The sequence below is a fragment of the Syngnathus acus genome, chromosome 24 (assembly GCF_901709675.1).
Source record: "Syngnathus acus chromosome 24, fSynAcu1.2, whole genome shotgun sequence".
Lineage (NCBI taxonomy): Eukaryota > Metazoa > Chordata > Actinopteri > Syngnathiformes > Syngnathidae > Syngnathus > Syngnathus acus.
In genome coordinates this window covers 4,325,970-4,338,603 of record NC_051108.1, presented here as the reverse complement: position 1 = coordinate 4,338,603, position 12,634 = coordinate 4,325,970, and the positions used below count along the sequence as shown (strand labels likewise).

At 40.3% G+C, this 12,634-nt stretch overlaps 1 protein-coding gene across 11 annotated transcripts in view; it reads left to right on the top strand.

Moving 5' to 3' along the window:
• Window positions 1–12,634, top strand: part of LOC119118176 (neurexin-3b) — a 146,864-nt gene that overhangs the window by 38,976 nt on the left and 95,254 nt on the right. For all 11 annotated transcript variants that reach the window (XM_037244991.1, XM_037244990.1, XM_037244987.1 and 8 more), the window contains 3 exons: window positions 108–269; window positions 4,609–5,047; window positions 5,950–6,333. In XM_037244991.1, coding sequence (XP_037100886.1) covers window positions 108–269; window positions 4,609–5,047; window positions 5,950–6,333 — 985 coding nt within the window. The remainder of the gene's footprint in view (window positions 1–107; window positions 270–4,608; window positions 5,048–5,949; window positions 6,334–12,634) is intronic.

Genomic DNA, 12,634 nt, shown 5'->3' with positions numbered 1-12,634 from the left:
CCAAATGCAGACCAAGGAAGGAGATGTGTTTTTCAAAATGTGGCACGAGGTCCGATCCCAGATTGTAATGCTTCCGCATCGGCTATGTGCTACCACCCCCTTAACAGGTGACAATATCCGTGGATGGGATCCTCACCACTACTGGCTACACCCAAGAAGACTACACCATGCTGGGTTCTGACGATTTCTTCTATGTGGGTGGGAGCCCCAGCACTGCCGACCTTCCTGGATCTCCAGTTAGCAACAATTTCATGGGCTGCCTCAAAGAGGTAGGAGGACAAACAAAACCAAGCCATGACTAATTCCGACCTTCAGTAGATATTTTAAATGTAATCAATATTACCGTATTGGCCCGAATATAAGACGACCCCGATTATAAGACGACCCCCTCTTTTTCAAGACTCAAGTTTGAAAAAAAGCCTTCGTCTAGACCCCAAATGTAAGACGACCCCACCTTTTTCAGTTTTATTTCAATGGAAAAAAAACTCGTCTTCTATTTGGGCCAATACGGTATATGAAAGCCCAAAAAATAGGAAATAAATACAATTAAATTCTCTAATGAAATGTGCTGAGTTAGCTCAGGGAGTATGAAACGTTCCCTAGTTTCGTACTTAAAAATAATTCATCATACTTGCTGTGAGACAATATATAAAAATTGCTCGTGTCACATGTAATTTGCCGCATCAGCTTGAGTGTGCGGCGAGAGCGTCTCCCAACGGGCAACGATATGAAACAAATGAAGTAGCTGCTGATGAAGATCTCTCAAATTTGTTTGTTGTGTTTTGGGACATAGCCGAATGTGGTTTTACAAACGCATATTTAAATCTAGCTAAATTATAACAGACACATTAGCCTAACGCAGATTATGGGATGTCATATGAGCCAGGAAATCGTTTAATCATCTTTTTATTGCAGTCAGTTAGTCCTTCTTTCACATCATCGTTTGTGGCTGACGCATATTACAGCAATAAGATGAGAAAGTCACCTTGTCTGGATCGTTTTGTTTTGTGTTTCCGCTGAGCGGCTTTAGGTGCTGTTCTCCACTCAAGTCTGTTTGCCTTTGACACAAATGTGTGAACGCTTCCATATATACCTGCGTGTTTAGGGCTAAATTTGACACTGAAGAAAGAAAACTGCAAAATTACCATGATTGTCAGACATAAACACCCAAAAGCGACTAATAGCGTGTTGTGATGATATCCAGAATCATCCAGTCTTAATTTCAAAGACAAGGGCAGATGTCCATTTAGAAAATCAACTTGCGTGTGCATATGTAGCCGCAACATTTTGAGAGTGAGTGTGACCCAGCGATGCCTTGGCCCTTGAGAGTGTGACACGCTTGGACAGGATCATGGAGGTGATTCACCATTTGGCCTGACAGTGGTAGTACTTTGTGGCCATCATACATTGCAGCCATGAAGCCATCTGCCAACCTGGATGATGCAAATGACTCCAGATTGATTAGAACACAAAATACTATTACCGTATTTTCCGGACTATAAGGCGCACCGGACTATAAGGCGCACCTTCAATGAATGGCCCATTTTAAAACTTTGTCCATATATAAGACGCACCGGACTATAAGGCGCACCATTAATGCAATCACAATATAATAACTTGAAATAGTGAAAACAAGAACAATATATCAATAATGTTAATAATGTTTTATTGTTGTTATTGTTGTATGAATAAGAAGGGTGATATTGGTGTTTGTGACTGCAATAAACAGGCCAGGTTGCATCATGTCAGATTTTTAATCCAAATCAAATTATTCTCCAATTTATCTTTTTTATTTCAACTTCAGACAGAATTACTATATCATCACAAAATAATGATCCACAGTCTTTTTGATTCATGATTCGTAGTCTTCAGCTGGCCACTTATGATTGATTTTATGACACAATGCTTCGGGCCAGTTTAAATTTAGAATTTGGTCCATATATAAGGCGCACTGGACTATAAGACGAACTGTCGGCTTTTGAGAAAATTTGAGGTTTTTAGGTGCACCTTATAGTCGGGAAAATACGGTCATTCTCTTTACATTTGTTTTCCTCATCTCTCTTCCTCTTCAATCTCTCTGGATAATGAGTGAGCAATTTACCGTTTAGATCACAGAGGGTGTGTCTATTGATCTCCCCAACGCGAGAACATAAATTCCATCCCTTTGAAACAGCCAAACATTGATGTTGACATGTTTTGCTGCAGTATGTGAATACCTTATTTTCCTCTGTCTGCCAACGAGAGATAGTGTGCTGCTTTCACAACCCCCCTTTGTGTTCAGACAGCACTGCATGCATCTGCCCCTTTAGGCTACAGGGGATGTCATCCATACACAATACTCACACAGGCTCCGCCCACTGCTCTCCATCCGCCACGTGAAAGGAAGGCCAGTGGGCAGTCAGCCTGATGTTTGCAAGCAGCATGCTGTCAGCGCCTTGCGCAAGCCCTTGCCTTTCCCGCACGCCATTCAAGCCATCCTTGGGGTGTCTCGGGGCACCCGTCGATGGTTCCAGAGCCGTGGAGTGGCAACTTGTGGGGGTGGCAGGAGCATGCGCTGTCATCAGGCATCAAGGAGAAGGACTTGAGAGCAGGAAGAGGATGAACGTGAGGACAGAAGGGATTGAAATTCAAGTGGCGTATAGAATAAAAAACATAGTCGAGGTCTGATGCGGGGAAGTTGATTTAAGCAGGAAGGGCAAGAATGAATAAGAGTGAGGAGAAAGGAGGGCAAGACTATTTGAAAGGAACACGTTTGTTTGGGTTAGTCATCACATTTTGCACATTTTACCCTTCAGATACAAATGCAAATGTAACCCTGTCCTTCTATTTTTTTTTTTTAATTTCTGGAGGGCCAAACAGAGGGTGATGTGAATGTCTGACTTGACCTCACCCTATTCGTCGTTACTCTTTTAAGATATTCATGTTCTTCCTATTAATTAATTAGACCTGCTCATTGACACTGCACCTTTATAATAGCCTGAATATTCTTTACAAAAACTTTGAAACTAATGGTGTCAAACATACGGCCCGTGGGCCAGATCAGCCCCGTGACCTGGTTTAATCCGGCCCGTGAGATGATTTGAAGTTAATTAACTACAAATTCAGAGTCTAAATATTGATTTGAAATCAGTCGAAGGAAATTCTACTACTACCACTACCAGCAGTGTTTGATTTGCAGTCTTCCTAACCTAATCTAGGAAATGGCACAATTCCCAGCATGTGACTAATAAGTTTGCTGTACATACGGATCCTTTAAGTGGTCTTTTCTCGATGTGCATGTTAATTCAAAGGGGTAGAATCCTCTTGTTTCTTCATTAAAATTGGTGCTACATCAGCATCTGTCAGCAGCTGCAGTTTGGGGCCTTAGAGGACATGAAGTAGATCAGGGAGAGATTCTAAATGTGGATAGACCAGTGTGTGTGCTTGGTCTAGCCCACCCCCTCCCCTTCCCTGGCCCAATCAATACGCCATCCTGGAGCAGAGATGGGACATCTTGGCTTTATGGAGTCATTACACTTCCCTGCATTATGAATGGGCTCCAGAAGATCAGTGATAGGTCAAAGGATAGCCTGGCAAAACATGGCCGACCATAATAAAGGTGCGTGTGGCAGCGGTAGTCACACCATCTTTTATGATGATCTTGATTGAAGCAATTTTTTTTAAAACTTGCAGAGTGCACAGTGACCATCACAATACTTTTTTTTTTTTCCATTGCAAATGAGTTGCATTAAAACTTCCCCCACTTCTTTTTTTCTTTTTCATGTATTATTCAGTTTCTTCTTTTGCCCAAGAGTAGACTTAAAGCTCGCCGAAAGTGGAAGGTTAGGTAGTTTAAAAAAAACATCAGCGCTCAAGAGGAGGGGCGAATCGTGCGATCTTAATGGGGGGTCGATCCGCTAGCATTTTTAACAGCGGGGTAGAAATTTTTGAAAAATAATTACCCCCCAAAAAAAAGAAATTTATATCCACTGTCTTTTTCTCCATTTTGCTGGTTTCTCTTTCCTTCTTTGGGTCACCTGTGTTGATTTGCTGTCAAATCTTCCAGGATTATCAGTAATCCAGCAGCAGTAATATTTGTTTGCTGACAGCTGTGCACGTTGTGACGCTATTGCTGACCCAACACACACACGCACACGCACACACACTGCCCTATATACCAGGAAAAGCCTCTCTTCCTCCACCGAAAGTCGAGGGGACAATAATGTTCCGCCTCAGTGCATTCCGATGATAATCTACTATCCTTTTTTTTTTTTTTAAAGTGATATTTTGTTACATTGACTTGTTATAAAGAAACGTTGGCAAATTTATTGTGGGCAAATAGTGCTGATATTGAATCTATCCTCAGCGGGCTCGTGTTTTTGAGCTGTCCATATATACCAGCAGTCTTGCCTGACAGTTCAATACAATATAATAGAGCCAAGTGTTTGTATTCAATCTCCTTTTTCATTTTGAGCAGGATTGTTGTTCAAATAATATTTAATACGCATTGTGTCAAAAGCACAAAAGATCAATCCACCAGTTTATTCAGCGAAATAATCAAAATGGTTCACAAGATTTTGATTGTCTTTATGTTGCATGTACTGAAGCCTGCCTTTTTTTTTTTTTTAGGTGGTGTACAAAAACAATGACATCCGTCTGGAACTTTCCCGCCTGGCTCGGATTGTAGACCCAAAGATGAAACTTCAAGGCGATGTGGTCTTTAAGTGTGAAAACGTCCCGACCCTTGACCCCATCAACTTCGAGACACCCGACTCCTACCTGGCCTTGCCAAAATGGAACACCAAACGCGTCGGCTCGATCTCCTTCGACTTCCGAACCTCCGAGCCTAACGGCTTAATACTTTTCACTCATGGCAAACCTCAAGAGCGACGTGATATCAAATCCCAGAAGACCAACAAAGTGGACTTCTTTGCTGTCGAGCTTCTGGATGGGGTTCTCTACCTCGTGCTGGACATGGGTTCTGGTACCATCAAGGTGAAAGCGACACAGGCAAAAGTGAATGAAGGAAGCTGGCATCATGTGGACATCCAAAGAGACGGCCGCTCAGGTAGAGAAATTATTTTTATCCCTGATTTATTATAATACCATATTTTCCGGACTATAAGGCGCACCTAAAAACCAAAAATTTTCTCAACAGTAGTCTAGTCCAGTGCGCCTTATATATGGACCAAATTCCTAAATTTAAACTGGCCCGAAGCATTGTGTCATGAAATCAATCATAAGTGGCCCGTTGAAGACTATGAATCATGAATCAAAAAGACTATGGCTCATTATTTTGTGATTATAAAGTAAATAGCTGCGTCTGAAGTTGAAATAAAAAAGATAAAATGGAGAATGATTTGATTTGGATTACAAATCTGACATGATGCATTCATGGTGCGCCTTATAGTCCGGTGCGCCTTATATAAGGACAACATTTTAAAATGGGCCATTCATTGAAGGTGCGCCTTATAGTCCGGTGCGCCTTATAGTCCGGAAAATACGGTATTAAGAAGTCGTATTTCTCCTCACTAGTATGCAAGACGTCTGATTTCAACACATGGTCTGAAGAAAGTATTCAACAAAGATTGCATTAGAGAAAAGGTGCTAGAAAATTCAGTTGCCTTAAGCTTGAAAGCCAATGCAATCTCCGCATTAGACGGGTTACTCCGGAGAGCTCGGGTGTTAGTCGCCACCGCAGCCCGTGGTATATAAATCAGGTTAGCCGAGCCAATTTAGCCGTGTGTCAGAGTCAGCTGCTTTGATTAATCACCAGCAGTGCCCCTAGTGAGATAGTGGAGAAGAAAGTGGGGATCACAGGAAAATGGATAGATAGAGGGATAGCAAATTGAGGGATTGGTAAGAAACGTGCACGTAATCACACTTGGGTAAAATGTTACTTGCCCGTGAATGAACTTTATGGAGTTGACAGAGAACTGAAATCTGTCACTTGGATTTGTCCTCCTCTAGGTATCATCTCTGTAAACACCCGGCGGACACCTTTCACAGCCGGTGGAGAAAATGAAATCTTAGACCTGGAGGGAGATCTTTATCTGGGTGGGCTTCCTGACACCCGTGCAGGTTTGGTACTCCCAACTGAGCTCTGGACGGCGATGCTAAACTACGGCTACGTGGGCTGCATTCGGGATCTTTTTATCGATGGACGAAGCAAAGATATTCGACAGATCGCCGTATCCCAGAACGCGACTGGTATTAAGTCGTCTTGTAGTAAATTGATGGGGAAGCAGTGCGACAGCAACCCTTGCAAGAACAGCGGGGCGTGTAAGGAGGGATGGAACCGCTTCATATGTGACTGCACTGAAACAGGCTTCTGGGACAGCACTTGTGAAAGAGGTAAGTCTTCTTTTTTTTTTTCGCAATATACGTGTATAAGCTTTTTTGAAAAAATTTACAGAGATTCTACCAAGTGGCTTGTTTTGGGTTGCAATTGGTCGGAGCTGAACTTGTTTTGTTGTAAAATATTAGATTATAAGTGTCAAACTCAAGGCCCGGGGGCCAGATACGGCCCAACACATCATTTTATTTGGTCCACAAAGACACATTGTGCATGGACTTCATGTCAATATTAAAATTACAAATTGTCTTGACTTTTTAAAAATAGCAAATTTTATTAGATTTTTTTTTTTTTAAATATTTGAACAGTTTTTACTCGTCTGTGATTTCAAAACTAGTTATTCATCAGTTTGTTGTGCAGCCCATATTGAATATAAGGCATTGACAGTCATAATTGCCCTTTCGAAGGAAACTATGACTACAATGCGACAACAATGAGTTTGACACCCCTGGCTCGGATGCATTCGTTTTTTATTATTTATTCACTCGTTCAATGAGCAGCAATAATGATCCTCTGTTTGCTTAGAATCCTGTTTATGTTCTAAAATGATATTCCAGCTGCACTGTCATTGGCCAAAAGTACATTTTGCAGAAATGTGGTGGCTGTCTAACTTTTATGAAGAAATTAAAAGATGGAGCTTAGCGATTGTGCTAAATGTGTAGTCAAGTTAAACCTTTCTTCTAACTTCCAATTATTGTTACAGTCGATAATATCAATCCGTCTGCACACTAGCGAGCAGCGGTCTAGAATTTACGCTGCCTCCAAAAGCAGGCCCCATTTTTTAGCTGTTTGCTCCTTTGTAAATATCTATAAATTTTACAGACATGGAATGAGTAGGGGGGGAGGCAAAGTCATTTTGGCAATTTTCTGCTCCCTGAATGGCACATTTGTCTCAGGAATGCAGCAATGCTGACATATTGAGGTGTAAAGTTTTACACTTGCCCGGTAGGAATGTTAAAAGGTTGGCGAGTAAAACATCCAGTGAAAGCTGCCGAAGATGATTTGGAAGTAGCCTGAGATCATGGGAAATAGAGTCCCAACACAAGTAATTCATTTCCAACATCGAAATATATTATTGTGCACACAATTGCCACAATAGACTCAACTTTATTCCTCCCTTGGGATTGCTCCCTCAGGAAATTCTGGTTCCAGTAGCTCACACAGAAATAGTACAATATCCTACTTTGTTGTGTTCTACTCAAAAGGCTAAGGCACCTTGATGCTGGAACTTTGGCTATGGGCTCTAAAGCAAAAAAAAAAATGTCCGATGGACTTTAGATCTTCCCAGTAGTCACTTATTATTCACGTCAGCACAGTGGCTCATTACAAAGACGTCTTTTTTTTTTTTTTTGCTGAACTGCTGCAAGTCTCCCTGTAGCATTACCGCACCTCAGCTGCTTGTGTCAGCTACTGTATTCTATCTGTGACAACCCAAAAAAAAATGTGTGAGGGCTGAACAAATTGAGGCAACAATAATGTCAAACCTTTTGGTTTGATGCTTCCTTCAAATCCATAACAGGGAGAAGTAAACGATCTGCCGGAAAATAATAAAAAAGAAATCCCTTTCTCGGTTTTGTTATCAATAAATAAATGCAGTCATTTTTTTCCCCTCGCAAATATTGTTGTTTATCTGCAAGCACTTGAATAGAATCTGCAAATGTCAAAGTGTCTAAATGATAGAATCACCCTTTGAAAGCTATTTTTTTTTCTATGTACACATAAATATTACATCTCTCTGATTTGCTGGTTGTTATCTATGTAGGGCTGGTGGGAAGAAAAAAAAATCCTCGGATAAGTTGACTACAAATTACAAAAACAGGTCGATACAAAAAAAGGGGGGGGGGCTACGCTAATAAAAGCTGCCGCATCTTGATTTTTCTGCCTTTACAAGCCTTGTTATACCTGTTTGTGAATTTTGCGGACCGCTCCGTTGGCGTTCTGGCATAATGAGGGCTGAAAGTTGACTGAACTTTATCTCTACTGGAACCACATTGGTGCTGGTTAGTGAAAAATGGAGGCATGTCCCAATTCCAAGGCTTAGATCAGGGGTGTCAAATTCATTTTTTTCGCAGGCCGCATTGTAGTCATAGCTTCTTTCGGAGGGCCATTATGACTGTCAACCCAAATAAATGTATTATATACAGTAAAAGCTACAAAACAAACTCGTTTTCTAATCAGACGAGTAAAAACCGGTCAAATATTTAAAAAAAAAAAGATTATTAAAAGTGAAGACAATTTGCAATTCTAGTAATGACACCCGAATTTGATGCACAATTTGTCTTCGCGGGCCACATAAAATGATGTGGCGGGCCGTATCTGGCCCCCGGGCCTTGAGTTTGACACCTGTGGCTTAGATCATGGCGGATATTTTAGAATTTTTGTTTCGAAGTAGATTCTATTCAACAGACAGCAGATTCGCTTTGCTATCATACCTTCTACTGAGATTCTCATTTCTTTTTCCATGAGACTTAATTTTTATTAGATATATTTTCTCTCACTCTTTTGGTTCTCTCGCAATCATAAAAAAAAAAGCTGCTAGCTCAAAAGAAACATTGTATGACTGTAGCTTCATCGTTTCAGGGCACAATAATACACTTCAATGCGGTTGCCTCCAGAGCAATGTTGCTCTTGTGGAATTGAAAATGTTTATTGCAACTATTCTTGTCACCTTTATGGTTTCAGGGGTTAATATTGTAGCTGGTTGTGAGAGTCCCATTCGAAAGAGAGCAAAAAATATATATATAATTTGCCGTTATCATATTTCAAGGTTTTGCCCTTTCTCTTGTCTTTCGAAGAATACTAGAGGCTTAATTCATTTTGGTTATTACACGAAAAGGTTACACAAATGATATTAGTACAACTTGAGTATAAAAGAATATTCACATTGAACTTGTAAGTGGTGACATTAACGGAAAGCTACAGGGAGCTATATTTGATGTCATCCATTAGCTTCGCCAAGGTGATTGTCGTGCCAGACGCCGGTCTGTCATTCAATTTGCAGTTGAAGCTTTCTATTTGTAAACTGTGCGAAGGCCCACTTGTGTGCAAGGACTCTGCGTGTTGTGCGGCTGATAAAGTAGCTCACTTAATCGGGTAAACTGGCCTGTAATGAAGTGCGTTTGTCTATCTGCGTGCCAGCCTCGCAACCAAGCTGTCCCACCGACAGGCTCCCCTCTAGGTCTTTTTGCTGCATCTTTGTATAACAATCAGTTACACAACCAGACTCTCAATACAAATATGGCAATGGAACACACAGACACACTAAACCGCTGGAGACAGGTTGAATTGTGTGTAATGCATATTACATTTTTCCCTGACAAGATGCCTCCGCCCACATACAGTAAGTGGCCGTGTTTCCCAACTGTGGAGAGCCTGGTAGAAGAAGGCTCCAGGTCTGAGCTGATGTCTGGAAATGGCTTCAATGCAGATCAGTCAGCAGCCTCCCTTTGCCTCTTCACCTTTCACTGTCGGAAATGGACTTTGCATATAGAGTGTACCACACAAGGTAGTGCCACAGGAAATGAGAGAGTACGCCTGCACTCGGGATGAGTGCCGGCAATTGTAGTCGGATAAACTGTCATCCATAGCATGCATAACAACTGTAATTCCAAAGGTAAATAAAAACAATACAAAAATAAACTGTAATAGTTATAGTAATGATAATAGTAATAATAATAACAATAATATACTGTATTTTCCGGACTATAAGGTGCACCGGATTATAAGGCGCACCTTCAATGAATGGCCCATTTTAAAACTCTGTCCTTATATAAGGCGCACCGGACTATAAGGCGCACCGGTAATGCATCATGTCACATTTTTTATCCAAATCAAACCATTCTCCATTTTATCTTATTTCAACTTCAGACGCAACTATTTACTTTATAATCACAAAATAATGATCCATAGTCTTTTTGATTCATGATTCATAGTCTTCAGCGGGCCACTTATTTCATGACACAATGCTTCGGGCTAGTTTAAATTTAGGAATTTGGTCCATATATTAGGTGCACCGGACTATAAGGCGCACTGTCGGCTTTTGAGAAAATTCTAGGTTTTTAGGTGCGCCTTATAGTCCGGAAAATACGGTAATAACAATAATGATAATAATAAAAATTATGGAAAAAATAATAATTATAGTACTGATAATAGTGATAATAATAACAATAATAATAGTGACAATAATGATAATGATGATAATAAAAATATTACTAATAATAATAATACATTGGCTCTTACAGTAAAGACACAAACATACATACATAAAAAAATGCTATTTGTGCATTTTGCGCCATGCTCATTTAAAGCAATGAAATAATAAACACTGGCCATAAAATTGTTTTCTCCCCCCCTTCTTTCTTTTTGCCGTGAATCCAGTGTGGAACCTATTGATGCCTGCCAGCTTACTCCACTTAATCTTGTAACCTAGCAATGAAATTACACACCTTGAAGGGTGTACTTGAAAGGTGAGAAAGGCAACACAATTTTCAAATAAGCTTCCACTGTCTCCACCTTCTAAAGCCTGTAAACAATCTTTAATGACCTGATCCGTGGGGTTGCGGGAACACGTAGCCGTCGGAAGAAGTGACTACACCGAGGTTACTTTATCGACGTTTGTGCTCAAGAGTCGTCTGCAGACTTCTGCACAGATTCAAAACATCTGCGTAGGGAATTTAATTTTGCTTCTGTAGATGTTGTTTACAAGTTATTTTAGTGTTGTAATCTTCTATTGATTGTGAGATTTTTGTGGCGATCATTTAAGTATGTAAGAAGTTTTATTTTTTCTCAAAGGGGCTTATATTCATTGGCGGTTTTACGGGGTGGCAAGTGGTGGCAGCTGCCACCCCTACAGTTGTCAATCAAACGATCAATACTAAATTCGAAATTTTATTATAAATGTCCTGATATTGTCTTCGTGGTGTGTATGAATAAATCACCAGTTAAGAATTCACCACCAATTAAGGAAAATTGTGTCTCCATCTCAAGCCCTATTTCTGATCAGGAGAATGAAATGCCGCCCCCGTCAGCAGCTCGATAATTTGGTGCAGAATATCATTTCAAGGTTTATAACCGAGTATGTCCTTGTTCAGCCATTTTCCTTTCATCGGTTTTTCATTTTGTTCAGCTCAGCTGTTAACATTTGAAGGAAGCTATCATACCTGAGTGAGACGACTGATGTCAGTTTTTCATATTTATGATTAAGCCCGACATCTTTAGATTCCAGCAAAGAATTAAGTGTTTCAATCCCTGAAAACGATTACTCACCTCTATTCTCCTTGTCTACAATTTCTTGACCTTTGTTTCACTGCCTTCCTCGGGCTTCTCTAGCATCCACTGTCTCACCCAAAAAAAAAAAAAATGGTGATAAGCAGTTTTGCAGGAACGTTTATCTCAGCAGATAATGAAAATCATACTTTAAGGTTTGCCCTCGCTACCCGGCAACAACCCAATACGTAGACTTGATAGAACATAAACAGGTGGGTGCGGCCGAGAGAGAATTGTGGGTTTTATTGTGCAAAACAATGACAAGCTGTGGAGAAAGATGAATGGTGAGGGGCACAAACTGTGAACAGCTTAGCGGTCATTCATCTCAATTACCTTCACTGTTTCTTTTTTCTTTTTTTTTTTTTTTACTAAGGCGCTGTTGAGATATTTATAGATCAAGAGTAGTTTTAGTTTGAAAAGCCAAAAGTTTAGATTTAGAAAAAAAAAAACTAAAATACAGTGCAACAAAATTACACTTTTTTTTTTTCTTTAGGTTACGAAAGCTTGCTGCGCCAAAATATATTTAAATCTTGCCGTAGCCATTTCTGTGTTTGGTTGTTTTTCACTTGTGTGGGGAAGCATGTTAAATGAATCCTTCCTTTACTTCAAGCTTGGACAACCTGCGATTGTCCCGGTTCTAGGAAACTCCTAGGCCTGCAATTTAAAAAAAAAATTCTCCCAATTTCTATCATTGAAAACTAGTCTTTCTTCTCTGCCCTCTACTCTCAGCTTTGTTCCATTTGTCTTTTAACGCTTATCAACTTCCCACTGCTGAATAATCGTTGAATTGAGTGGAATAATGACTTTCTTATCTTCCACATTATCAAGCGTGTCGCACATTTTTCAAGGCGCATTGGGCAATTCAGCCCTTAGCACAATGCTGCAAGAGGACTTTTTTTTTTTTTTTTTTTTAAAGCCTACCTTGAAATCATTGTCCTTCTCTTACCAGCTAACGTCCCATCATTTGCAAGGATAATGATGATGAGCTAACATTTTTCTTGCCATGCTAGCTGCTAAAAGTGGCTCAGACAACAA